Consider the following 26352-nt stretch of genomic DNA (forward strand, 5'->3'; position numbering starts at 1 on the left):
GTATTGCAGGATCATCGTCCAGGTGATTAGACCACCTAGTGCTCGGGCTTCTCCATTGATCAACTGGTAGGACCGCTCGGTTCATGGACTCCATCACCGACCAGTGATCGGACTGTTCACCGGTCGCTTCTACTCAATGCTCACTTCACCGCCGACCAGTTGACCAGACTGTTTGCCGCTCGTGCTTCATCGCCAGCTACGCCAGTTACTCCTCAGTGCTCAGATTCTTCGTGCTCGATGATTAAGTAGGCACACTTCACCGCACGGACGTCGTCAGCTACGTCAGTGCTCGGACCTCGCCGCCTATGCTAGGGACTCCTTGTTCCTCGATGCTCAGACATCACCGCCTACGTCGGGGACTCCTCGCTCCTCGGTGCTCGGTCATCGCCAGCGACACCAGGGACTCCTCGCTCCTCGATGCTCGGTCATCGCTAGTGACATCGGGGACTCCTCGCTCCTCAGTGCTCGGTCATCGCCAGCGACGCTGAAGACTCCTCGCTCCTCGGTGCTTGGACATCGCCAGCGATGCCGGGGACTCCTCATTCCTCAGTGCTCAGTCATCGCCAGCGACGCCGGGGACTCCTCACTCCTCGGTACTCGAACATCACCAGCAACGCCGGGGACTCCTCACTCCTCGGTGCTCGGTCATCGCTAGCCAGCGATGCCAGGGACTCCTCGCTCCTCGGTGCTCGGTCATCGCCAGTGACGCTGGTTACTCCTCGCTCCTCGGTGCTCGGTCATCGCCAGCGACGCTAGGGACTCCTCGCTCCTCGGTGCTCGGTCATCGCCAGCGACGCCGGGGACTCCTCGCTCCTTGGTGCTCGGACCTCGCTAGCTTCGTTGGGGACTCCTCGGCGCTCGAACATCGCTTCGCCGAGGACTTCTCGGTGCTCGGATATCGCCGCCTACGCCGGGGACTCCTCGGTGCTCGATCATCGCCAGCGACACCGGGGACTCCTTGCTCCTCGGTGCTTGGATATTGCCAGTGACATCGGGGACTCCTCACTCCTCAATGCTCGGACATTGCCAACGATGCCGGGGACTCTTTGCTCCTCGATGCTCGGACATCACCAGCGACGCTAGGGACTCCTTGCTCCTTGGTGCTCGGTCATCGCCAGCGACGCCGGGGACTCCTCGGTGCTCCCTTGGTGGTTAGATTTTGCTACGTCTGGTTGGTGTGCTATCAAGCTGCTCTATGCTGTTCGAATTAGGGTGCTGATCTTAGGCAGCATGTCTGGGGTCTTGATACGCGCATGTCAGACGACGTCAACAAGCTTTTAGACTTCTTTTCCTTTGACCCTGCTACAAGATTCATTCTTTATCTTCCAACAGGCTCGGGGACTAAGTGGGCACACTTTACCTTACGGTGAATGTGCTTGTTCTCATCTCGAGGTTACGCCCGGAGACTGGCTGCCTGCTCGGCTGGTCTTCTACTTTCTGACCCTGGCACCACGTGACTACATCACCTACTGTCAGGCTCGGGGACTAGCTGTGGGGGTATGGCCCCCAAGACATGGGCCGCACCATCAGAGGTGGCCTGGCCCATAAGATCAAGGCGTGCACGACGCTGCTCGGCGTGCACCGTAAGACATTGTATAGTACCAAATATGATATTTTACTTGTAACCCTGCCCCTCTAGACTATATAAGGAGAGGCAGGGATCCCCTAGCGGACACGATCCATCTAGATCTATCCACTACATCTTAATACAATACACCAAAGACACAGGACGTAGGGTAATACGTCGATCAGACGGCCCGAACCTGTCTAAATCGCTGTCTCTGCGCCTTGTGTCACCATCCGGTTCCTGATTACTCGTACCCCTACCAACAAATCTACCATCGCGGGATACCCCTCGGTGGACTGCCGACGATATTCTGTCGACAGTTAGGTTTTTGTTTTGGAAAATAATAAATCAAGTGAAGGGATTGCACGTTGAATTCAAGTGCGGCTCGAATTCAACCAAAGTTTTAATTTATCTCCAAAATATTTTATTTGAAAAACTCCCCTTGTCATGTTGTTGACTTGGCCTGGCCAACTTCATGACAAGTGGTTTGTTGTAAAAGTTTTAAAGCTTGGATTTTGAATTGGGGCGGGAAGGGAAAACATTTTGACTTATGTTTGTCCTAAATTTATATGCAACACACATTCAAGCAAAAAAGTTTAAAAAGTTAGGATTTTTCTATTACACGGAATTACGGAATGTTACGGTGCTTCTGGCACCTTGCACATTTCTTGACATAATCTTGTGTATCGTTGTACATGGATGGCCAGTATAAACCACTTCGCAAATCTTTGCATGGGTTCTGAATACTCCATAGTGGCCTCCATATTCTGCTCCATGACATTTCTCTATGATCTTGATTCCTTCATCCACGGGTACACACCTTCTCAACATTCCATCATTGCAAACTTTGTAAAGATATGGCTCATCCCAAAGGTGCACTTGGCTTTTGCTGTACCCATGCTTGGCTTCGGTCCAATGTAACAACCTAGGTTTCATGCATCCAAAAATACGATCTTTTTAAAATTTTTCCTGCAATATGTGAAGCATGTAGTCGCCAGGTCAAACCTGAGTAACTCCTGGATCTGAATGCCAAGATGAAGGCTCGTGCGCACTCTAAAACACTATAGGTAAAATATGACCACGAAATTATCATACTACACCAACATGATTATAAGATACAGCAAAAAAGAATATGTGAAAACCATAGCCATACCAATTTGCTAATTGTAACACACAGACAGGCATGCCGCAATGACCAGGTAATCTAAACAGTTTGGGGAAAATTGATATTCAATCCAAGAGCAACACACAAAATTAGCCCATGATTGCAAAAAAAAATACCAGTCCCAAAAATTTTGCCTTAGGAAGCATTAGAGCTTATGGTTTTGTTGATCTTCTGGCCAAGGTTCGGCTTCCACGAGTAGCAGTTCGGTGTTTCAGCGGTCCCTGCCACTTCGACATCGTCGAACTCCGATGTTCTCACCCTCCTCCGCTTCATGTTGTCGGGTGTTTCTTTGCTCCCGATCGCGCTCACGGCTTTGCCTTCCTCGCCCCCTGAGCGTCCGCCCACACCCACGTGGTCCCCAAGGCGCGGCGGCATGGCTTGGCCCCTGTCCTCGCTTGCTCGTGCACCAGCGTGGCCATGCCGGAGCTTCACCGCAATGCAGACTGTTCGTTTCAGCTAGATTGACTTATAAGCCATGGTTGAAAAGTACTACTAGCTGGTTTGATGTGAGAGAAAAATACTGTTCGTTGGCTGATAAGACAAGGCTTATAAGCCAGATACGGGCTGCCGAACATGCTGATGGTAGATGGGGCATCGGGGCCCTGCTCACGTCAGTGCGCTGACCGCCGGTAGCGCCATCGCCCTACACCCACCGTCGCCTCAGTAGAGGGGAGGAGATGGGAGAGGAGTCAGAGATGGGAGTGGAGGAGTCGGAGTTGCATTGGGGAAGAGGAAAAGTTGTGCATGCATGAGCGGCTGCGTTAGAAGCCTGGCATCAATCTTAGGCTATTGGATTTGGTTTATGTATTTTATTAGCCCTTAATTTTAATGTAGACAAATTCTTATGTGCATTTTGCTGGATGCACAATAGTTAGAGGCTGTTAGCCGGAACGTTTTCTCTGGGATCTAATATAATTTTAATTGATCCATTATAGTAGAGATTATTCTAAATCATACTAAGTTCACATCTATCAATGATATAGAGTCCAATCTAAAATGTATTGAGTTTACATAATGTTTTCCTTATACTTAAGGCAACGCGCACATGGTATCCCACGCAGCATAAAACACTTGTTCCAGCAAATTTCATGTGGCGAGGACAGTCCCTGCTGGATCAACTAACCGAACCCAATTTTGGAAAATCTCGTCATCCCCGGGTCTCTGGCATGTGGGCCTCGCACGGACACGGGACATCCGAGACGATTCGAACCCCGAAAAATCGCTCAATTTTATTTTCGTCCTCGCCTGCTTTCTCTGACCGACCGGAAAGGCGCCGCCCAAACAAACGCGGAGGAAGAAGGGGAACTCGCCGCCTAGGGTTCCCCGCCGCCTACTCTTCCGCCGATCAAGAAGCGGGAATAATTGCGCGATGCCGCAATCGGTGCTGGTGGAGCGCGCGACGAGCGAGTCGCTCATCGGCCCCGACTGGTCTCTCAACCTTGAGATGTGCGACATCCTCAACCACGACCCCTCGTGAGCGCCTTTCCTCCCGCTCCTTTTGGTTGTCGTTTCCTTCGCGCGTTGTTTACCTGCCGGCGGCGACTGGCTAAGTGCTCAGCGCGTGATTGGGGACGTGGTGCCGCGAAATTTTGTGGTGATATCGTAGCCATTCTTTTGGATAGGCAGCTGGTTTGAGGCTCTGCGGTAAAGTAGGTTTAACAGCGGGGGGCTGTTGATGATCAGTCCAGTTGGCCCTCTCAAACTCAGGCGAGGTTCTTTTTTGTGTTGTGGTTCTATTACTTTGTTCATCGGATAAAGCAACGTGGGGTTTGGCCCCGTTCGCCGGTCTGAAACTGGCTGAAAAACACTGTTCCGGCTGAATTGTTGTGAGAGAAAAACACTGTTCCGGCTGAAAAAAGAAGCCGAACAAGTCATTTTTAAGACAAGCGAATATTTCAATAACAGCTTCTGGGAGAGCTGTGGTATACCCTGCATCTAGTGGCGGAGCTACAAGCTTTTAGGAGCCCTGACAATCTTTATTATATAAAATTATTTACTTAACAAAGTACAGTGTGCTTCTTTGATACCCCCTCCATTTCAGATTGTAGGTTGTTTTGGCTTTTCTAAGTACATAGTTTTTGCTATGCATCTAGATGTATGTTATGTCTAGATGCATAGTAAAATCTATGAATCTAGAAAAGCCAAAGCGACTTACAATTTGGAACTGAGGGAGTACAAAGAAAATTTTCTTTTGAACTTCATCGATGAACCCGGCCAGCCTCCTGGGATAGCCGGGCCATGGCTCCACCTTTGCCTGCATCCTGCATGTTGGACATTATAGTGAAAGAGCGAACTTGTCCACTTTCTGCCCTCACTTATAGACCATAAATATTAAAAAAAGTTGGTACCACATACTGACTATTATTGATGACAGTGTCTCCTTCATTACACCTAAAGATTTTCTTCTGGATAATACAAATTACTAATCTGAAGGGTTATAAGAATATGAGATTACGAGTCAAACAATCACATGCTCAGTATAGTGACTGAAGTGCTATTTGGCAGGATTCTAGCCCATCTTGGATTTGAAGTTTGTAGGCTCAGATAAAGTGGCTCAGGTCATTTCAGTCTAAAGTGGAATGATAAGGCTCGCCCAAATTCCCCTGGTCTACCCCCAGCTTGCTAGCTCCACAAAATTTTGGAGCTAGGGACACTAGCTGGAGCTCTGCTAAACAGGCCCTACCTAAAGATGGCAGTATGATAGTAAGCAGAAGCATGGAGTGGTAGAAACAAAACATGCAATATTTGAGCAACCATGAGTTCTTGTTATTCTCCTGGAACTGTCTCATTGTAATCTTATATGGTTCAGATTGCTCCATCCGTTGGAGCTAACAGATTTAGTCCCCTGTCAAAATGAAAGGAGCTTTGCAGATTGGTGGTGCAAGACGATGAGAAGAGTAAAAAAGGAGCACAAAAAAGGAGTGAACACTCTAATTATTCTTGGCGCCTGAACTATTTGGAAATATAGAAATGCTTGTGTGTTTGAGGGGGCTTCTCCTTCGGTTAACACAATTTTATGTGAACTGAAGGATGAGCACGGCTTATGGTGCATGGCTGGTGCGAAGAAACTGCAGGGGTTAGGACTTACTTTTGCAATCTATAGGGCAGTTGAGTCGTGTGTGTTAGCTATGTGGAAAAGTTTTGAGTGTGTGTAATTGCCTCACTCATATTTGGTCCCCGTATGAGTGAGGATCCTGTTGAGGACCACCAATTCTCTTTAATACAATGAAACGCAGCTCTCCTGCATTTTCAAAAAAAAAAAAGTAATCTTATATGGTGACAGCTGGGAGATATGGAACTCTTGATCTATTGCTAAGTTGAACTTTATTTGTATGCTTTGTGAATCAATAGAAAACGAGAGTGGGTAGCATTGATTTTCTAAAGCTAAAGGGAGTCTGTAACTCGAATGGAGCATTATTTTCTTCTATTCTGCTGTTAGATTGTGTGTTTTTTTCAGGTTTGGGGTTGGGGAGGAGCTGTAATGTTTACTAGTGGCGTCTTGTGAATATTTCATAGTCAAGCCAAAGATGTAGTTCAGGTGGTTCTCTCATACTTTCATATTTCACATAGGCAAGCCAAAGATGTAGTGAAGACTATCAAGAAACGGATTGGGCACAAGAACTCAAAGGTCCAGCTTCTTGCATTAACGGTAAATACCATTCTGCAATTGGTTTGATATCTTCTGTTTGCACATGAACCATCAGTTGCCATTTTGTCATGTACAGACTGGCAGAGTAGCCTTCTCTATTGTGCATATGTTCATAAAGATGAAAATTTGCATGCATCTTTCAGCTTTACTTCATTATATCAGTCGATCAATGGCTCATTTATCCCATAGTAATTACATCAATTCTAGCTCTGGTTATGATTTCAATTCATTTTGTTGGTTAGCATGTAAATTCTGATTTAACTGGTGTGATCAGCAAACCGTGGGTGGACGACTGACCTGGGCGGTTTAGGCGTCCCTGACCTTGAGAGATTTCGGCGAGCCCTCCGGTTGCGATGGCTTTGGCAAGAATGGGTGGATGACTCCAAGTCTTGGAGCGGCTCGGAGCTTCCATGTTCTGATGATGATCGTCTCCTCTTCAACTCCTCAATCATTATATCTTTGGGGGACGGTGCAAAGACTAAGTTTTGGCACCACAGTTGGCTGAATGGACAAGCTCCTAGGTACCTAGCACCGAACTTGTTCCGCCTAGTCTCAAGGACAAACCGAACGGTGCAACAAGAGCTCCAGAACAACAATTGGATGCATAAGCTACGAAGGAAAATCACCTCGGCTATCCACATAGAGGAGTTTGTGTCCCTTTGGATACGAATACAGGACGTACACCTACAACAGGGCGTCCAGGACACCATCTCCTGGCGTTGGACCAAGGATGGGAATTACTCCACCCGCTCGGCCTACAGAATCCAATTCAGAGGTTCGCTTGTCCCCTTCCGTACGGACTTGATTTGGAAAGCGTGTGTGGAGAACAGATGCAAGATCTTCGCCTGGATCTTAGTGCAAGATAAAATTCTAACGGCACAAAACCTACAAAAGAGAGGGTGGCCACACCAACAACAATGCGTGCTGTGCAACGGTCCCTTAGAGACAAGCCTACACCTATGCCTTTGTTGTCCTTTCGCTAAGGCGGTTTGGGATCAAATCCTCTCGTGGGAAAACTTCACTCAACTGCAGCAACAGCCCCAGGTTGACCCCACCCATATCAGGTCATGGTGGGATGATGCGGCAACGAAAGTGCCAAAATTTGAGCGTAGGAGGCTTAACGGGGTGGTAATCTATACCTTTTGGAATATATGGAAAGAGAGAAATAGGAGAATTTTCGACAACAAGATACAAACGGCGACACAAGTAGCCGCAAGGATAAAGGAAGACATAGAGTAGCAAAGGAAGAAAGCACTCGATTATGTTTAGCTTACATGCTTATGGGGGGTGTAACCATAATCTCGTTTGTCCTTGCTTGTACATAAACTTTCTTTCCCTATCTTAATTGAAAGGCAGAGCTCCTGCCATTGCGTTCAAAATCAGCAAACCGTGATGGTAGTTAAATAGTACAATTGTTAAAGAACACATTGTGTGATAACGACTACAAATATGCTATAGCTAAAAGACATTAGTGGAGGCTACAATCAGCATCTACTTGTGTTCTAAGGATTTTGCATTATCAAGGATGATTCAGTAGTATTCTAAGGCTTTTGCATTAATGATAACTAGAAGCATACCCCGCGCATTGCTGCGGGAATTGTGAATGATTTAGAATGAAATTAGACTAGATATAATTACTTATATAAAGGGATAAACTACTATAAATTAATGTTGGTGTATGATGTGGCATGTTGATGTGGACAGCTAAATTTATGTTAGTGGATGACATGTCTCGCTGACGTGGATATCACAATTGCATGTGCTAGTGAGTTGTAATTACTTGTGCTAGTGGACAGCTGAGGTGTACATATTGCATGTGGAGATAGAATGTTAGTGGGGTTTAGGATTATAAGAGAGATAGATATAGATACAGATATAGATAGATATAGATCGGTAAACACCATGTTTGTAGGACTGACTGTTGTTGGTTGTGTAATGATTAATGTTACTTTGTTATTCTTTGTTTTATCATCAAGAAAATTCTCTGGCATTGTAAAAAACGATACTGCATGACAAGAAAATATTCACTGGGATAACATATTGTCCTATGTAATGTAACTATGTTTATTATCTCTAAAACCTTAGGCTTCCTGTTTTACTGCTTTATCTTATGTATATCCTCTTGGATCGGTCTCAGCATACGCTCGTTCTCCCAGAGATACATAATCGAACAATGTTAGTTTCTGAAATTTAATCTGATAGTTTGGGGCTGTTGTTCATACTTCATACTTGAAAGCAGGCAACACTTTACTCAGTAAGCTTGTACTAAGCTACTACTGCTGTTTCCCTTTTCCTTTTCAGTTGCTGGAGACCTTGATTAAAAATTGTGGTGATTTTGTTCATATGCAAGTTGCTGAGAAGGATATACTTCATGAAATGGTGAAGATAGCTAAGAAGAAGGTGCAAATGCCTTTTAATATTCTCCTGTATCATTCTTACCTGCCACTTCGACATGGACACGCATATTTGAATCCTTGGCAAACAAATTTCTGGGCTTGTGTTTTCTGGGTAACCCTATTCAGTAATAAAATAACATCTCATCTGTTATTTCGCGTGATCTGTAGCCTGACTATCACGTCAAAGAGAAGATACTAATTCTGATAGACACTTGGCAAGAAGCTTTTGGTGGTGCCCGTGCAAGATATCCCCAGTATTACGCAGCATATCAAGAGATGCTGGTAAATGTTGTCACATTTTTTTTTCTGGCATAAATTCGACCATATTTTATAGCATTATATGTGGTGTCAAGTACTAACAAACAAAAAGTTTACTAGTAGAAAGTAAGTTGTGTTTGTTTCACCATCTGGAATATTGCAATAGCACAAATAAATGGAACATTTTCCTGGTTTAGCTACTTTACCTAGTATTTTCATCATCTTCAAAGTATTACTTTACCTAGTATTTATAGCAAGAACTCATCGTACTTTTGATTTGATTTATCAGCGTGCTGGAGCTGTATTTCCTCAAAGGCCGGAGAGTGCCGTGCCAATCTATACTCCTCCACAGACACAGCCTCTAAGGAACTATCCGCCTCCTGCATTGCGTAACACTGATTATCGACAAGATGTGCCTGAATCCTCTTCTGCACCAGAAGTGCCTGCATTAAGGTACATTTGCTTTTCTTTACCCCATATATTAATATCCATGGAATTAATGTTAGAACTAATGCAGTATATGTGCTGTCATGTGGGGCCTCCCCTATACACGCCGTAGACGCGCGAGGGACCAGAGGCGCGCAGCTGAGCGCGCAGCTATCAGGGCCACGCCCGAACTTCTGGAGGAAGGAAAGGGAAATAGTGGCTAAGATAGGAAATAGAATTAGTTGGGATATTAGAGGAGATCCTTAATTATAGGAGATAGTTTCCTTCTGTTTTGCAAAACAGGCTATTAAGCCTTGTATCCGGCTGTAGCCGAGGAATCAATCAAGAATTCTACCGTGAACTCTCTCTCCTCTCCCTACCGCACTCAAGCCTTCGGAAGAGGGGCAAAAACCTCACCGGAGAAGACGGACCAAGGCTACGATCTACGTAGCCGAGGGCCTCCTACCCTCGATACTCAGGCCCTTGACAACCTGGTATCACGGTCACGTCGATCCACCACCTCCAGTTCATCGGCAGGTTCATCTGCTGCAGCCGCCGACCCTCCAGCCACCATCGCCCCCACTGCCACACCTCCATCGCCCACCTCCGCTGAATCCCGCTCCTCTGCCATGGCTGAGCCAACGATCGCTGACCTCGCCAAGATGATAGAGGGCCTCACGGGCAAGATTGGCTCCCTCCAGTCCGACCTGGACGCGCTGAAGAAGGAGAAGGCGTCGTCCTCGGGTGCCTCCGCGCCGGGTGCTGGGCCCGACGGCCAGCATCACACCGATCGGCCTCCCCGGTTCCAGAAACTCGACTTCCCCCGCTATGATGGCAAGTCTGATCCTCTCGTCTTCGTCAATCGATGCGAGTCCTACTTCCACCAACAGCGGATAATGGAGGAAGAAAAGGTGTGGATGGCCTCCTACAACTTGGAGGACAATGCCCAACTGTGGTATATGCAAGTGCAGCAGGATGAAGGGGTGCCGACGTGGCGCCGTTTTAAGGACCTGCTCAACCTCCGCTACGGACCGCCGCTGCGCTCGGCGCCGCTGTTCGAGCTCTCGCAGTGTCGGCGCACCGGCACGGTCGAGGAGTACCAGGACCGGTTTCAGGCGCTCCTCCCGCGCGCGGGGCCACTGGAAGAGGCGCAGAGGGTTCAGCTCTTCACCGGGGGGCTGCTTCCTCCGATCAGCAACCAGGTCCGCCTTCACAATCCCCAGACGCTAGCGGTCGCCATGAGCTTGGCGCGCGAGGTGGAGGTCATGGAGCAGGAACGGCTGGCGGCTGCCCCAGCAGTTCAGCCGGGCAGAGGAGGCACACGCGTCCAGCAAGGTCCAGGGCCTCTGCCCCTGGCTCTCCCGGCCCCCCCGGTTCGGCCGGCGCTTCCTGCCCCAGTCATAGGAGCAGCGCCTGCGCGTCCAGCCGGCCAGCCGATTAAGCGGCTGTCTACAGAAGAACAAGCAGAACGTCGCCGCCTGGGCCTCTGCTACAACTGCGATGAGAAGTACACACGGGGCCATAATAGGGTCTGCCGCCGCATCTTCTTCGTGGACGGCGTCACGATCACTGAAGAGGAGGAGGCGGCCGCTGCAGTTGCTAATCAGGTTGCCGAGGCTCCTGTCTTTTCCTTGCAGGCCGTGGCGGGGGTGCCGGTCTGCGACACCATGCAGGTGCCGGTCGACGTGGGCGCGGTCTCACTGGTGGCTCTCCTGGACACAGGATCCACCCACAATTTCATTGGCGAAGAGGCAGCGCGCCGCTCCGGACTGGAAGTGCAGCAACGTCCACGTCTGACGGCGACTGTGGCGAACGGGGAGCGCATCCGCTGCCCCGGCGTTATCCGGCAGGCACCGATCTCCGTCGCTGGCGAACACTTCCTGGTGGATCTCTATGTCATGCCTCTCGCCGGCTATGACTTGGTTCTGGGCACGCAGTGGCTCATTACCTTGGGACAGATTGTCTGGGACTTCACCGTTAGGACCATGTCCTTCACTCGGCAAGGCCGGGCGATTTGCTGGACTGATGTGGCGAAGGTGCGCGCACCGCGCCTCACGGCGACCGCTGGGGACAGCCCCCTCCTCGACGGCCTCCTCGACGCGTTCAGCGACGTCTTTGCTGCACCAACAGGACTGCCACCGCAGCGTACCCGCGACCATGCCATCACGTTACAGCCAGGCGCCGCTCCAGTGGCTGTGCGCCCTTACCGGTACCCGGCAGCCCACAAGGATGAGCTGGAGCGGCAATGCGGGGAGATGATGGGCCAGGGCATTGTCCGCCGGAGCGACTCGGCGTTCTCGTCGCCGGTCATCCTCATCAAGAAGCCGGACGACTCCTGGAGGTTCTGCGTCGACTACAGAGCGCTGAACGCGCTCACCATCAAGGACGCCTTTCCGATCCCAGTCGTCGACGAGCTTCTGGACGAGCTCAACGGCGCCCGCTTCTTCACCAAGTTGGATCTGCGGTCGGGCTATCATCAGGTGCGCATGAGGCCGGAGGACGTCCACAAGACGGCTTTTCGCACACATGACGGCCTCTACGAGTTCCTCGTCATGCCTTTCGGCCTCTGCAACGCACCGGCCACGTTCCAGGCGCTCATGAACGACGTGCTGCGGCCCTTTCTTCGGCGGTTTGTACTTGTGTTTTTTGACGACATTCTGATCTACAGTTCCTCTTGGGCCGACCACCTGCGCCATGTTCGTGCTGTGCTCTCGGTACTGCAGCAGCACCAACTCTTCGTCAAGCAGTCCAAGTGCGCGTTCGCGGTGGCATCAGTGGCGTACCTGGGCCATGTGATCTCCGCTGACGGTGTGGCTATGGACCCCGCCAAGGTGGAGGCGGTTCGGGACTGGCCACAGCCCCGGTCGGTGCGCGCGGTCAGAGGCTTCTTGGGGCTGGCGGGCTACTACCGCAAGTTCGTCCACGACTACGGCGTCATCGCAGCACCTCTGATGGCGCTGCTCAAGAAGGAGGGCTTCTCCTGGACGGACGAGGCCACGGCGGCGTTCCAGGCGCTCAAGGCCGCTGTCACGTCGGCGCCTGTGCTCGCGCTCCCGGACTTCACCAAGCCGTTCATAGTGGAGTGCGATGCCTCGACGCACGGATTTGGCGCCGTGCTGCTGCAAGAGAACCACCCCATCGCCTACTTCAGCAGGCCGGTGGCGCCTCGACATCGCTCCCTCGCAGCATATGAACGCGAGCTCATCGGCCTGGTGCACGCTGTACGCCACTGGCGGCCGTACCTGTGGGGGCGCCGGTTTACAGTCCGCACGGATCATTACAGTTTGAAGTTCCTCCTCGATCAGCGGCTTGCGACCATCCCCCAACATCACTGGGTGGGCAAGCTGTTGGGCTTTGACTTCGGCGTCGAGTACAAGCCGGGCGCCCAGAACGCGGTGGCCGACGCTTTGTCTCGCCGCGACACGCCGGAGGGCACGGTGCTCGCCATATCCGCACCCCGCTTCGACTACATCGACCGGCTGCGCCAGGAGCAGGCCATCCACCCGGCGGCGGTGGCCCTGAAGGAGGAGGTCCTCGCCGGCTCGCGCTCTGCTCCCTGGGCCATTACTGACGGCCTGCTCACATACGATGGCCGCGTCTACGTTCCGCCGTCGTCGCCGCTGCTTCGAGAGCTGCTGGCCGCAGTCCATGAGGACGGCCACGAAGGGGTACAGCGCACCCTTCATCGTCTTCGCCGGGACGTCCACTTTCCCGACATGCGCCGCGTGGTGCAGGACTTTGTGCGGGCGTGCTCCACTTGCCAGCGCAACAAGTCGGAGCATCTCCTGCCGGCTGGGTTGCTGCTGCCTCTGCCGATCCCAACAGCGGTGTGGACGGACATCGGTCTTGATTTCATAGAAGCTCTCCCGAAGGTTCGAGGCAAATCCGTCATCTTGACGGTGGTGGACCGTTTCAGCAAGTATGCGCACTTCATCCCATTGGCGCACCCATACTCCGCTGAAACTGTGGCACAGGCTTTCTTCTCCGACATTGTGCGCCTTCATGGCATGCCACAGTCCATCGTCTCGGACCGCGATGTGGTGTTCACTTCGACATTTTGGCAAGAATTGATGAGGCTCATGGGCGCCAAGCTGCATATGACGTCGGCTTTCCATCCCCAGTCTGATGGTCAGGCCGAGGCAGCCAACAAGGTGATCACCATGTACCTTCGTTGCATCACCGGCGATCGCCCACGGGACTGGCTCAGGTGGCTGCCTTGGGCGGAGTACATGTACAACACGGCGTACCAGTCCTCGCTCCGTGACACCCCGTTCAGGGTGGTGTATGGCCGGCACCCTCCATCCATCCGTTCTTATGAAGAGGGTGACACCCGGGTGGCAGCTGTGGCCAAGTCAATGGCTGAGCGCGAGGCCTTTCTGGAGGATGTACGCCATCGCTTGGAGCAAGCTCAGGCCATCCAGAAGCGGTTCTACGACAACAAACACCGTGTAGTGGCCTATGACGTCGGGGACTGGGTTCTGCTGCGCCTCCGCAACCGGCCAGTAGCTTCTATGTCCTTGGCGCCAAAGGGGAAGATGCAGCCCAGGTTCTTTGGGCCCTATCAGGTCACTGAGGTCATCAACGAAGCGGCTGTTCGTCTGGCCCTCCCACCCCAAGCCAAGATACATGATGTGTTCCATGTGGGGCTCCTGAAGAAATGGGTGGGCACGCCTCCAACCTCCACTCCAGCGCTGCCTGAGCTGCTGCATGGTGCAGTAGTGCCCGAACCAGAGCGCGTGGTACGCTCTCGCCTCGCCCGGGGCATCAAACAAGTGCTGGTGCGCTGGAAGGGACAGCCGGCGTCTGCTGCTACATGGGAAGATTGGGAGGAGTTCACAGCCAAGCATCCCTCATTCCAGCTCGAGGACAAGCTGCAAGTCGAGGGGGGGAGAGATGTCATGTGGGGCCTCCCCTATACACGCCGTAGACGCGCGAGGGACCAGAGGCGCGCAGCTGAGCGCGCAGCTATCAGGGCCACGCCCGAACTTCTGGAGGAAGGAAAGGGAAATAGTGGCTAAGATAGGAAATAGAATTAGTTGGGATATTAGAGGAGATCCTTAATTATAGGAGATAGTTTCCTTCTGTTTTGCAAAACAGGCTATTAAGCCTTGTATCCGGCTGTAGCCGAGGAATCAATCAAGAATTCTACCGTGAACTCTCTCTCCTCTCCCTACCGCACTCAAGCCTTCGGAAGAGGGGCAAAAACCTCACCGGAGAAGACGGACCACGGCTACGATCTACGTAGCCGAGGGCCTCCTACCCTCGATACTCAGGCCCTTGACATGTGCATTATCTGTGGGATTACAGTTACGACAAAATTAAGCGTTCTCATGCCTTCCTTCTCCATATATATTGTGCAGCCTACCAAAAGGATTTTAAGATCATTGGGATTACATTTGCAGAATATTTGTAGTTTCAGCTCCCATTAATTAAGATTATTTCTGAAATTGGTAGGGCTGGCTTAATGAGAATATACAAGAATATGCATGGATATTTTTTTATGGCTGTTCAAATCTGTGAATTTCTCTTCTCCCCTCTTTTTCTTCTATAATATAATGATATGCAGCCCTCCTGTGTGTTCGAGAAAAAAAAACTGTGAATTTCTATTTCTATTGCATAAACTTTCCATAGCTTTTCTATTTTCTTTCTATACATTGCAGCTCATCCCTTCTGTGCACCAATTCTATAAGGTTATAATTGAATCATTGTTATGATTAGCTATGCCTTGTTTATTTGATGAATTTCCTTTCTAAAGGAAGTTTCAAAATAACGTTGTCTTTCTATTGCCAGCCTGACAGAAATTCAGAATGCATGTGGGGTCATGGATGTTCTTGCAGAGATGTTAAATGCTATTGATCCTGGTAACAGAGAGGTATTTTCTACCTTGTGCTTACTTACCCTCGGTAATTACACACGTCTAGTAAAATCATGAGATGACCTTCCCATTTTCCTTGAGGATTTCTTTCCTTAAAACTGGGTTATATGTTGACATGTTCCAGATTATTCAACTGGACCATACAGTTGCAGAAGTTCTAGTCATCCCTGGATTTCTAAATAGTAGTCAACATGCAGGGTCTAAGGCAGGAGGTCATTGTGGACCTTGTGGACCAATGCCGTTCATACAAGCAAAGAGTGGTGCAACTTGTCAACTCAACGTCGTAAGTCACTGCTTCATGTTATGCTTTTTCAACCAGTATATATACAAACTAAATGAAATTAATTGTTGAAACTTAGGATATGGATTTGAACCACCAAACTACTCTCATGTTTGTGTACCCGAACTTAACAGGGAAAAATAAAATTTGTTCAGCCGAAATCCTTATTGGAATGGGAATTGACACAACCCTTTTTTTAATAATAATGTATTATGGACCATAGTAAAAATATAACTACTTTTTGTGAAAAGCAGTATGCTTTGTTTACACGGTACATCATATATTTTTTCTACTCCCTCCATTCCAAAATGTAAGTGAGAGCTTTTCTAGTTATAGCTTTTGCTTTGCACCAAATATACGCTGTGTAGATACATAGTAAAAGGTATGTATCTAGTAAAGCCAAACGACTTACAATTTGGAATGGACGGAGTATATTAGAGCATTTTGTACATGATGCACATGACTTTTGTGGGGTCTGCATTCTTTGCTGAAAATCTGTTTGTATGTTTTTACTCTACTTTTTTTCCCACAACGGGAATCCCAAATTTTATTACATTACATCAATGAAATTACAAAAGCGTTTAGAGATTTAACCAACAACAACAACAACAACAAAGCCTTTAAGTCCCAAACAAGTTGGGGTAGGCTAGAGTTGAAACCCAGCAGAAGTAATTAAGGTTCAGGCACGTCTTCCAAGCACTCCTATCTAAGGCTAAGTCTTTGGGTATATTCCATCATTTCAAGTCTCCTTTTATTGTCTCTACCCAAGTCAACTTCGGTCTTCCTCTGGCTCTCTTCACAATACTATCCTGGTTTAGGATTCCACTACGCACCGGTGTCTCTGGAGGTCTCCGTTGGATATGTCCAAACCATCTCAACCGGTGTTGGACAAGTTTTTCTTCAATTAGTGCTATCCCTAATCTATCACGTATATTATCGTTCCGAACTCGATCCCTTCTTGTATGACCGCAAATCCAACGCAACTTACGTAGTTCTGCGACACTTATCTGTTGAACATGTCGTCTTTTCGTAGGCCAACATTCTGCACCATACAACATAGCAGGTCTAATCGCCGTCCTATAAAACTTGCCTTTTAGCTTCTGTGGTACCCTTTTGTCACATAAGACACTAGATGCTTGCCGCCACTTCATCCACCTTGCTTTGATTCTATGGTTAACATCTTCGTTAATATCCCTGTGTCTCTGTAGCATTGATCCTAAATATCGAAAGGTATCCTTCCTAGGCACTACTTGACCTTCCAAATTAATATTTTCCTCCTCCCGAGTAGTAGTGCCAAAGTCACATCTCATATACTCAGTTTTAGTTCTACTGAGTCTAAAACCTTTGGACTCCAAAGTCTCCCGCCATAACTCCAGTTTCTGATTCACTCTTGTCCGGCTTTCATCAACTAGCACTACATCGTCCGCGAAAAGCATGCACCAAGGGATGTCCCCTTGTATGTCCCTTGTGACCTCATCCATCACTAAGGCAAACAAATAAGGGCTCAAAGCTGACCCTTGATGTAGTCCTATCCTAATCGGGAAGTCATCCGTGTCTCCATCACTTGTTCGAACTCTAGTCACAACATTGTTGTACATGTCCTTAATGAGCCCGACGTACTTCGTTGGGACTTTATGTTTGTCCAAAGGCCACCACATAACATACCTTGGTATTTTATCATAAGTCTTCTCCAAGTCAATAAAAACCATGTGTAGGTCCTTCTTCTTCTCCTTATACCGCTCCATAACTTGTCTTATTAAGAAAATGGCTTCCATGGTTGACCTTCCGGGCATGAAACCAAATTGGTTCATAGAGACCCGCGTTATTGCTCTCAAGCGATGCTCGATAACTCTATCCCATAGCTTCATAGCATGGCTCATCAACTTAATTCCCTGATAATTAGTACAACTTTGAATATCTCCTTTATTCTTGTAGATCGGTACCAATATACTTCTCCACTCATCAGGCATCTTGTTCGATCGAAAAATATGGTTGAACAGCTTGGTTAGCCATACTATAGCTATGTCCCCAAGGCATCTCCAATCCTCGATTGTGATACCATCTGGTCCCATCGCCTTACCTCCTTTCATTCTTTTCAACGCCTCTCTGACCTCAGGTTCTTGGATTCTCTGCACAAAGCGCCTATTGGTGTCATCGAAAGAGTCATCCAACTGAAAGGTTGTGTCAGTATTCTCACCATTGAACAATTTGTCAAAATACTCTTGCCATTGATGTCGGATCTCATCCTCCTTCACCAAGAGATGCTCCCTTTCATCTTTAATGCACTTAACTTGGTTGAAGTCCCTTGTCTTTCTCTCACGAACCCTAGCCATCCTATAAATATCCTTCTCTCCTTCCTTCGTACTCAAACGTTGGTAAAGATCCTCGTACGCTCTACCCTTTGCCACACTTACAGTTCGCTTTGCAGTCTTCTTTGCCACCTTGTACTTCTCTATGTTGTCCACACTCCTGTCATGGTACAAGCGTCTATAGCACTCTTTCTTCTCCTTAATAGCCCTTTGGACTTCCTCGTTCCACCACCAAGTATCTTTAGCCTCGCCTCCACTTCCTTTGGTTACTCCACACACCTCTGAGGCCACCTTCCGAATGTTGGTTGCCATCTTCTCCCACATGTTGTTTATGTCCTCTTCTTCCTTCCAAGAGCCCTCTTTGATAACCCTTTCCCTGAATACCTCTGACGTCTCCCTTTCAGTTTCCACCACTTTGTTCTTTCAATCTTAGCTTGTTTATCCCTACGGGCACGCACCTAAAAACAAAAGTCTGCCATCAAAAGCTTATGTTGAGAAACAACACACTCCTTTGGTATCACCTTGCAACCCAAGCATGCTCGTTCAGAGATTTAACCATGGAACTGAAATCAAACAAAAACGTGCCAACGCATCTGAGCAATGCTCAGCCTGCACAGCACAACGTCAGAACGATCGTTCCAAGAACTGTGCAGCATCAAACAATGCAAAACCTTGATATTCACTGAGCGACTACTAGTTACATGCCCAAATGGACACAGCTTACAGCACACCGGCTGTATGAGAATGTTTTAAGGGTGTGTTTGGTTGCCAACAGCAACACACCACAACTCACCTGCCGCAACTTTGCCATTCTTTAGCTCTCTGTTTGGTTGGCTAACTGAACTCTAACATGACACAAGAAGTTCTGTGGTGCTTCAGGGTTTCGTGTAGATAGTTAGATAGCTTGCCTTTGCGTTTGGCATACTTTTTCTGTGCCACAACTTGCCGCATGTTGTGCCAGCCGGAGCTTAGGTGTGGCCAGTTGGGGTCATCGAGCAAACAAACCCTTGCTCTACTTCTACTTTCTTTGAACTGGATATTCAAAACATGTTATACTATCATCCTTTGAATTTCCTGTGCTTGTTTTCATGTAAGAGTGGAATAGTTTCTAATTCTTTCCATACATTTAATGGCAACAGGGACGAGGACCTATTAAGTCAGGGCCTTTCATTGAATGATGATTTACAGCGTGTTTTAGCAAAACACGATGCAATTGCTGCTGGCATAGCCGTTCAAGTAGAAAAACCGAAATCAGTCCCGGCCCACGCAGACAGTTCTCCAACGAAGCCCGAGCTGACAAAGGAGGCAGACCAAAGGTTCTGTTGTGTCCTTCTCACATGTTATTACTCTAGCTGAAATAATCCTTTAGCTGATGAGGGTTTAGTAACCCTCAAAAGAGTATCTTAGAATTATTCTTTGACTGACTTTTCCTATGAACACTATGAACCTGTCAGGTCTGCTAAAGTTGCCAGTAGTGTGACTCCATTTGAGCAGTTAGCACTTCCTGCACCGCCATCATCAAGTGCTTCAAAGTCTCATGGAGAATCAGCTGTTACCACAAATATTGACTTACTTAGTGGTGATGAGTTCTTCAAACCAGAACCTGTTCATTCCCAAGCTCTTGTTCCTTTAGTGACTCAGCCTGCAACTTCAGCTTCGTTAAGCCCCAGTACTTTAGACCTTTTAGACATGTTTTCAGATAGCAATGCTATCAATAACACCAGCCAGAACCCTACCATACCTTCTATATCTAACACAAATCCTAATCCATCAGTACAAGCCTATCCTGCTCCACAGCAACCTGTTCTACCACACTATCCTTCACCATATGCTAATGGCTTAAATTCAGATACAATGACACCCTATGATCAAGGCTCTAACTTAACCTCAGCAAGTTCATGGAATGGGCAGTTTGCCCATAGAATGATTCCACCACAGCAGGCACCGAATTATGGTACTAACACTGTCTCTTTTAATTTAAGCTTCTAGTATGTACAAGTATCTTAGTATTATTTTTGTTTGTTCTATTAGTTTGTCCCTAAAGTGTTAAAAACAGAGCTAGGTAATTGTTTTACTCCCTAACTTTTTTCTGGATCAGATTACAATTGCTGTGTCTATGCGTCTCTTATTTCCTAATATTTCAAGCTTTTGTGCCATAGAACTGTGATACATTTTTTGGGTAAATTGAGATGCAATGTCTCCATTTTACAACTTAGTATTTTAAATGAAAAGCAATTAGCCAAACTCTAAAATTTCTAAAGCAAGTTCCACAAAACAAAATCAGCACAATTTAACGCTAAACAAAGCACAAGATAAAGTTTAGCATCAAGCAGATTAAATTTTCTGTTTGTGAAGTACTTCTATGTAGATTTTTTGTTTCTTCATGTAGAAGTTTTCGTCCTCAGATAGTCAAACTATTGGCGATTGGTCCTTGACAGGTCAAGATGAACAAAGCAACGACCTTCCACCACCACCCTGGGAAGCTCTGCCTGCAGAAACTGAGCAATTAGAAGCTGATCATCCTGGTGGGTTGTCAGCTCTGCCACAATTTGGAGTTAGTCAACCCCAGCCAGTCCAAATTACACATCCTGGGCAGCAAGTGTTACCATCGCAACTAATGCCAACTGGACAACCAGGAGGGCAGTTCCAGCCCGGACTAGCTCAACAACCATATGCTACACAAAATACACAGGATGGAGGAATGTATCCGCCAGTGCAAGGCAACCAACCAGTAGGCATTTATCCCCAGCAAATGGCTGGAGTTGTCTACCAGCAACAGATGTTTAGTGTCCAGATGACAGGCTATGGCTATGGTCAGCAGCCTGGAGGCTACTATGTTCCGAATGCTGCATATGCATATGCTAGTGCAAATGATCTTTCTCAGAGGATGAATGGCCTCTCGATGCAAGACAACAGTCTGTATGGCACACCCGCCTCGTCTTCCCTCCAGCAGCATAACAGGCCAAGCAGACCTGAAGATTCGCTCTTTAGTGATCTTGTTAGCATTGCCAAAACAAAGCCTAGTAAAACTGCGTCCAACAAGGCTGGTAACTTGTAAAGATGAGCCGGTGCTTACAAGTTCCATGGGGGTACCTTCTGCTTATAGTATATAAATTCGTGGATTTTTTTTCCTATTGGAAAGTAGTGGGCGAGATTTGTAGATTCTGAGATTGATAGCGATTGTTTACATCTTTTCAAGAAATTATAGTTTGTTTACTAGTATTCTGTAGCCTTAATATCTTATGTACATATAAATGGAGCAAAAAAAAAAAAAAAAAAAAAAAGAGAGTCCAGTATGCTGTCTCCTCTCCTGGTTATTCTGGCATACGACTTCTGAATGCCAGACCTGTTCGTGTTCTATAGGTTTTGCTTGGGCCGTTGTTGCGTCTGCTCAATTATTTGTTATCTACTACAATTGGCTATCAAGAAACCTCTCCTATTTGCACCGATCCTTATTTGACGCGTGCCGCTGCTACTGAAAGTAGTGCTCGACGCGTGTTGCTGCTACTGAAAGTAGTGCTCGGACACGTGCTGTCCTGAGATTGGACAAGGCAGATTTTGAGGTGTGCCTCGTCTCCCTCCTCTGCATGCATGCATGACTCGCCTTCCTTCTCTCCGATGATTGTTAGGTTTAAGTTTTTAGGGGGCTTCTCCATGCCCGACGGCCTTAGAAGGAGGAGGGCCCAGTGGTGGCGGCCGAATAGGTGGGTTGATAGGCGGAGAGTGAGGTGACAAGGTGCCACAAGCGGGTGACGAGGTACATCAGGTGGGCGGAGTTGGCCATGGGCCTAGGAAGTTCGCTTCATCCTTATTCGATGAGGGTCGAGGATAGCTGACGATGGCGATGGCGATTGGTGAGCGGTGCGGCCGACGGTAGGTGCCATTGGTCGTCGGTGGTAGGTGAGGCTGGTGGCAGATGGGGAAGGGTTGGAGAGTGGAGGTCGATGAATCCCCTGGTTACTGAAAGTAGTGCTCGGACACGTGCTGTCCTGAGATTGGACAAGGCAGATTTTGAGGTGTGCCTCGTCTCCCTCCTCTGCATGCATGCATGACTCGCCTTCCTTCTCTCCGATGATTGTTAGGTTTAAGTTTTTAGGGGGCTTCTCCATGCCCGACGGCCTTAGAAGGAGGAGGGCCCAGTGGTGGCGGCCGAATAGGTGGGTTGATAGGCGGAGAGTGAGGTGACAAGGTGCCACAAGCGGGTGACGAGGTACATCAGGTGGGCGGAGTTGGCCATGGGCCTAGGAAGTTCGCTTCATCCTTATTCGATGAGGGTCGAGGATAGCTGACGATGGCGATGGCGATTGGTGAGCGGTGCGGCCGACGGTAGGTGCCATTGGTCGTCGGTGGTAGGTGAGGCTGGTGGCAGATGGGGAAGGGTTGGAGAGTGGAGGTCGATGAATCCCCTGGTTCGGATTAGTGGAGGGCGGGGAGGGAAGGTGGGGGTGGGTAGTGTCGTTGGTCGGGGGTGCAGCGGTGACGGAGGCCAAGGCATGGGCTGGAGTGAAAGCTCGAGGCAAACGAAGAGGGAAATGCTTCAAAGGAAGACGAAGAGGCGAAGTCACAAAGGGAGAGGAAGGAATTTGCGCACCGCAACTGTTATAGACGTGCAAGCGTTGATTAAGGGAGCCGCTGTTTTTATGGCCTTAAAACGAGTACGGTGGAGTCACGGAGGGAGAGAGAGAACTCACGAGCAACTATTAGGGATGCGGGAGTGTTGATTAAGGCTTGTTCGTTTGGGCCGGGAACGGGTGGGTTCGGGCCCAATCCCCATGGATTATCCCGGCGTGAAAGCAATCCCGGCACACGATTAAGGGCTCCTTTGGATGCTAGGGAGAGAAAAGCACGTGCTTTTGAATCCCACAGGGGATTCCTCCCCTGTATTTGACACCCACTCCCTTGCCGGGAGGAAATTCCCGATGACCATTTGGGAGACACGGGGATTAAAATCCCCTCCAACTAAAAAAAATCAGTAAATTCACAAAAAATCAAAGAATTAAAAAATGCTGCTCCAATCCACAAAATTAGTACCATGGATATAATTTCTCTAGTACTACATATTAAAAAGGTCATCTACAAATTCACTTGTCACAACACTCTTGCACTGATAAAGTAATAAAAAACTGCCTAACTTGATCCAAGAGAAGGCCCGGTCCACAACCAAGGATGAACACAGGTTAAACCGACAAGGTAATCAACAACAGACAAGTACAAATCTACTGAAATGTCCACTTGCAGCCATCACAACCAGCAGGACAACAAAAGAGCCCTCCCCCTGCAAATAGATGAAAGGAGAAGTTATTATTGATTGAGAACACAGGATAATATGGTAGAAATCTGAAAAAAAAATCACATAAGCTACATGTTAACAATCTATTACTTTGTCCGTGAGGCAATCACGGTAAGCTACCATCAAACTACGACTTGATGAAAAATCAGCAAGGTCCGAAACTGTGCCTACTGTAAAAGCAAACCACTAGCTGAAAAAAGAACAAGGAAAAACTAACTGAAGTGTACTAAACACAAGCTGCAAACAAAGAGGAACCAAATGCACTACCACTGGCTGACGAACTACAGATCAAATACAAGACATTTAGAAAGACATACTGCTACAGCTAGGACAAAAGCAAACTCAGGTGAACTAAGTACGTGCTGGAATTAAGAGAAACAGGCAACACTATTGCAAGAAAAAATATAATCACACAAGTTTAGACCGGTACCGACAAACGATAGGAATATAGAGAAGCTTTGAACTGACTGAAAAACGGAGAGTGCGGCTAATTCAGACAACTTACAGAAACAGAGATACCAATGCAGAACTGCTACTGCAGGGAATGCATTTCAGAAAAGAGAGTACAAGAAAAATAAATACTGCATACCTCCAGAACTCAACGAAATCGAGTTAAACTCAACTGAATGAAAACCGAACTGCAGAACTCAACTTATGTATTTATAATTTTAAAAATTAAGCTAGCTGACATAACCAGCTATAACCTGCGACACAAACTGAACTGCAGAGGGGGTCAAGTAAGACTCCAGCCGCAACCAGCAAGAACTAAACTAGATCTTATTCAGAAAACTAAATCAGACAAATGCACAAGAAGTATTTAAGCTAAATGCATAAGAAATCAGACTAGATCACAGGTAGCAATACTAATTTCAGCAGTACTAATTTCTCCATCTCAGGTAGCAGTACTAAATCAGAAACTATTTCTTGTGATCACAGGCAGAGGTATTAATTTATTGTGATCACATGTAGCAATACTAATTTCAGCAGTACTAATTTCTCCATCTCAGGTAGCAGTACTAAATCAGAAACTATTTCTTGTGATCACAGGAAGAAACTATTTCACCATCTCTATTTATTTGTGCTAAGATGTACAACCATAAACATTAGTATATTAGTAGCAATATACAGTACAGTCATCAAGCGACCTTCATCGCTTACCTCAGACAGAGCAAAAGATGATACTTATTATCCATTTAAATGATAAGAATCATTCACGCATTAGAGAAAATATGAATGGGAAGTAGTATTTCCTTGTTGAGCTATTTCAACAATTATTTCTGAAATGATTGAGACTTAGTTTTCCCCTCTTAGTACTTAATTATATCAATAACCAGCACTCTGATTATCAGATGGCATAAAAAACTTACACAAGAGCATTAAACTTTCCAGCACATGGAATCACCTAAAACTAGTAATCGAAAAGAGGTAACAATGTAAAGCAGGCAAGCAAGTAATAGAGGAAGGCTTCATACATTTGTTAGATCTTCAGGTTAAACAAATTGTAGTAAGCCTCTGCTTCAAACTTCTAGATAATTATTGGATTGTGTTCCTCACACCTAGTGGTGTGGGGAGCAGTGGTACATATTTCTTCAAAATTTATTCAAACTAAAAATAATCAATAGAAACTGTAGGGGTTTAGGGGGCTCTTGCCAGATCCAAACTCACAAGTACACACTAGGGCTAAGAACATCAGAGAAGTAAAGAAAACACTACCAGGCCCTTTAATTTGAATGGAAAAAATAGATCTCAGTAGCTCACAAACAAGAATACGCAGTACAAGGATTGTGCTTGTACCTCAGATAGGGTCGGAGGATGGCGAGGGGAGGGAAGTGGCATTTCTTCCAAGCGGATGGAGTGTGCGGCGTTGCTTCCTGGCAGATGGAGAAGCGGCGCTGCTGGTACGAAGGGAGTCGGGGCGGTGAGCGAAGGGGCGCTGGCGTTTCTTTCGGGAGGATGGAGTGCGCGCCGCTACTGGTACGAAGGGAGTCGGGGCCGGAGGGAGATGGGGACGAGTGGCGCATGAGACTGGAAGTGGCGGCGCTCAAACCCTAGCCGCATGTCTCTCCATCCTTTGCGAGTCAGAGGCAGTTGACGAAACGAGCGAGCGAGGCGGAGAGGCGACGAGAGACAGAAACACGTCTCGGGAGATGATTTTTTATTGCCCCGCGGATCGACGGGGAACGAGCTGACAAGGCACGGGTCTTTCTTAGCGCAAGGGGTATCCAAACGGCAACGTGGAATGGAGGGGGTGCCGCTCCCACAGGCCTCGCGCTACCCGTGGATGAGGCGGGGATACCGGCGGTATTGGGGCATCCAAAGGAGCCCTAATTGTTTGTTCGTTTAAGCCTCATGTAGGTTGTAACCCGTCCTACTCTGCTCTTTCCCCTCATCCCCACCGCTCTACGGAGCCTGGCCTCCAGTGCCGTGGAAGAGATCCCGTTGCGAGGCTGCGAAAGGAGCGAGGGACATGTGAAGTAGTGGCGGCGGTGCAACGTGATGTACGCGTATTGGTGGAAGCACGACACGCTGGCGACGGCGAGGGCGTCCGTGACGTGGCCCTCTCCTCTCCAGCGTCGATCTCCTCCAATGGGTGCCTTCTCACCAGTAATCATCTTCTATTCTCCGTTTCTCTTGCATCTAGGGTTCTTGATTTGATTTGTAATTCTTGCATTATTCTTGTTTAGTGTCTGGCTGCTGTACTGTCCAGTTCGTGGTAGTAGTTAAAAGGTCAGTCATATCCTCACAAGAGCAACCGCTAGAATGATGATAAGGATCAAGGACCAGATCTGCTGGCTGGCTTTCATATAAACTAGCAGGTAAACCCAAGCTTCGTGTGGGCAACAAGTTGACAATATATACGATATACAACAGATTTGGATCCAGTGGCAAATGCAGTATATGCCAGCCAATTATGCCTTCTACCCATAGAAACTTTATTTCGATAGATCGGTTTATAAACAAGGCAAAGGTGTTGGGGTAGTCGTTATTTCTCCTAATGGTGCTGAATTTGAGATGTCAAGCCGATTGAATTACTATTGCACTAACAATCAAGTCGAATATGAAGCTCTTTTATTCGGCTTGAAAATATTGTATTCTATGGAGGTAAAATATGTTGAAGCCTTTGGTGATTCCCTGCT

At 47.7% G+C, this 26352-nt stretch overlaps 1 protein-coding gene across 2 annotated transcripts; it reads left to right on the forward strand.

Moving 5' to 3' along the window:
• The first annotated feature begins 3972 nt into the window (after positions 1-3972).
• LOC136528351 (TOM1-like protein 9) lies at positions 3973-21218 on the forward strand. 2 transcript variants are annotated; one of them, XM_066521300.1, is made up of 10 exons: positions 3973-4205; positions 6303-6381; positions 8683-8781; positions 8946-9059; positions 9325-9488; positions 15252-15333; positions 15534-15619; positions 19065-19241; positions 19380-19879; positions 20364-21218. In XM_066521300.1, exons 1-10 carry the CDS (start codon positions 4102-4104, stop codon positions 20981-20983), a joined length of 2025 nt encoding a protein of 674 aa, XP_066377397.1. In that variant the 5' UTR covers positions 3973-4101; the 3' UTR covers positions 20984-21218. The 2 variants fall into 2 exon arrangements, with proteins under 2 accessions (XP_066377397.1, XP_066377398.1); XM_066521301.1 differs by lacking the exon at positions 6303-6381 and having other exon boundaries at positions 4089-4205.
• Positions 21219-26352: the final 5134 nt, after the last annotated feature.

Source organism: Miscanthus floridulus, chromosome 19 (assembly GCF_019320115.1).
Source record: "Miscanthus floridulus cultivar M001 chromosome 19, ASM1932011v1, whole genome shotgun sequence".
Classification (NCBI taxonomy): Eukaryota; Viridiplantae; Streptophyta; class Magnoliopsida; order Poales; family Poaceae; genus Miscanthus; species Miscanthus floridulus.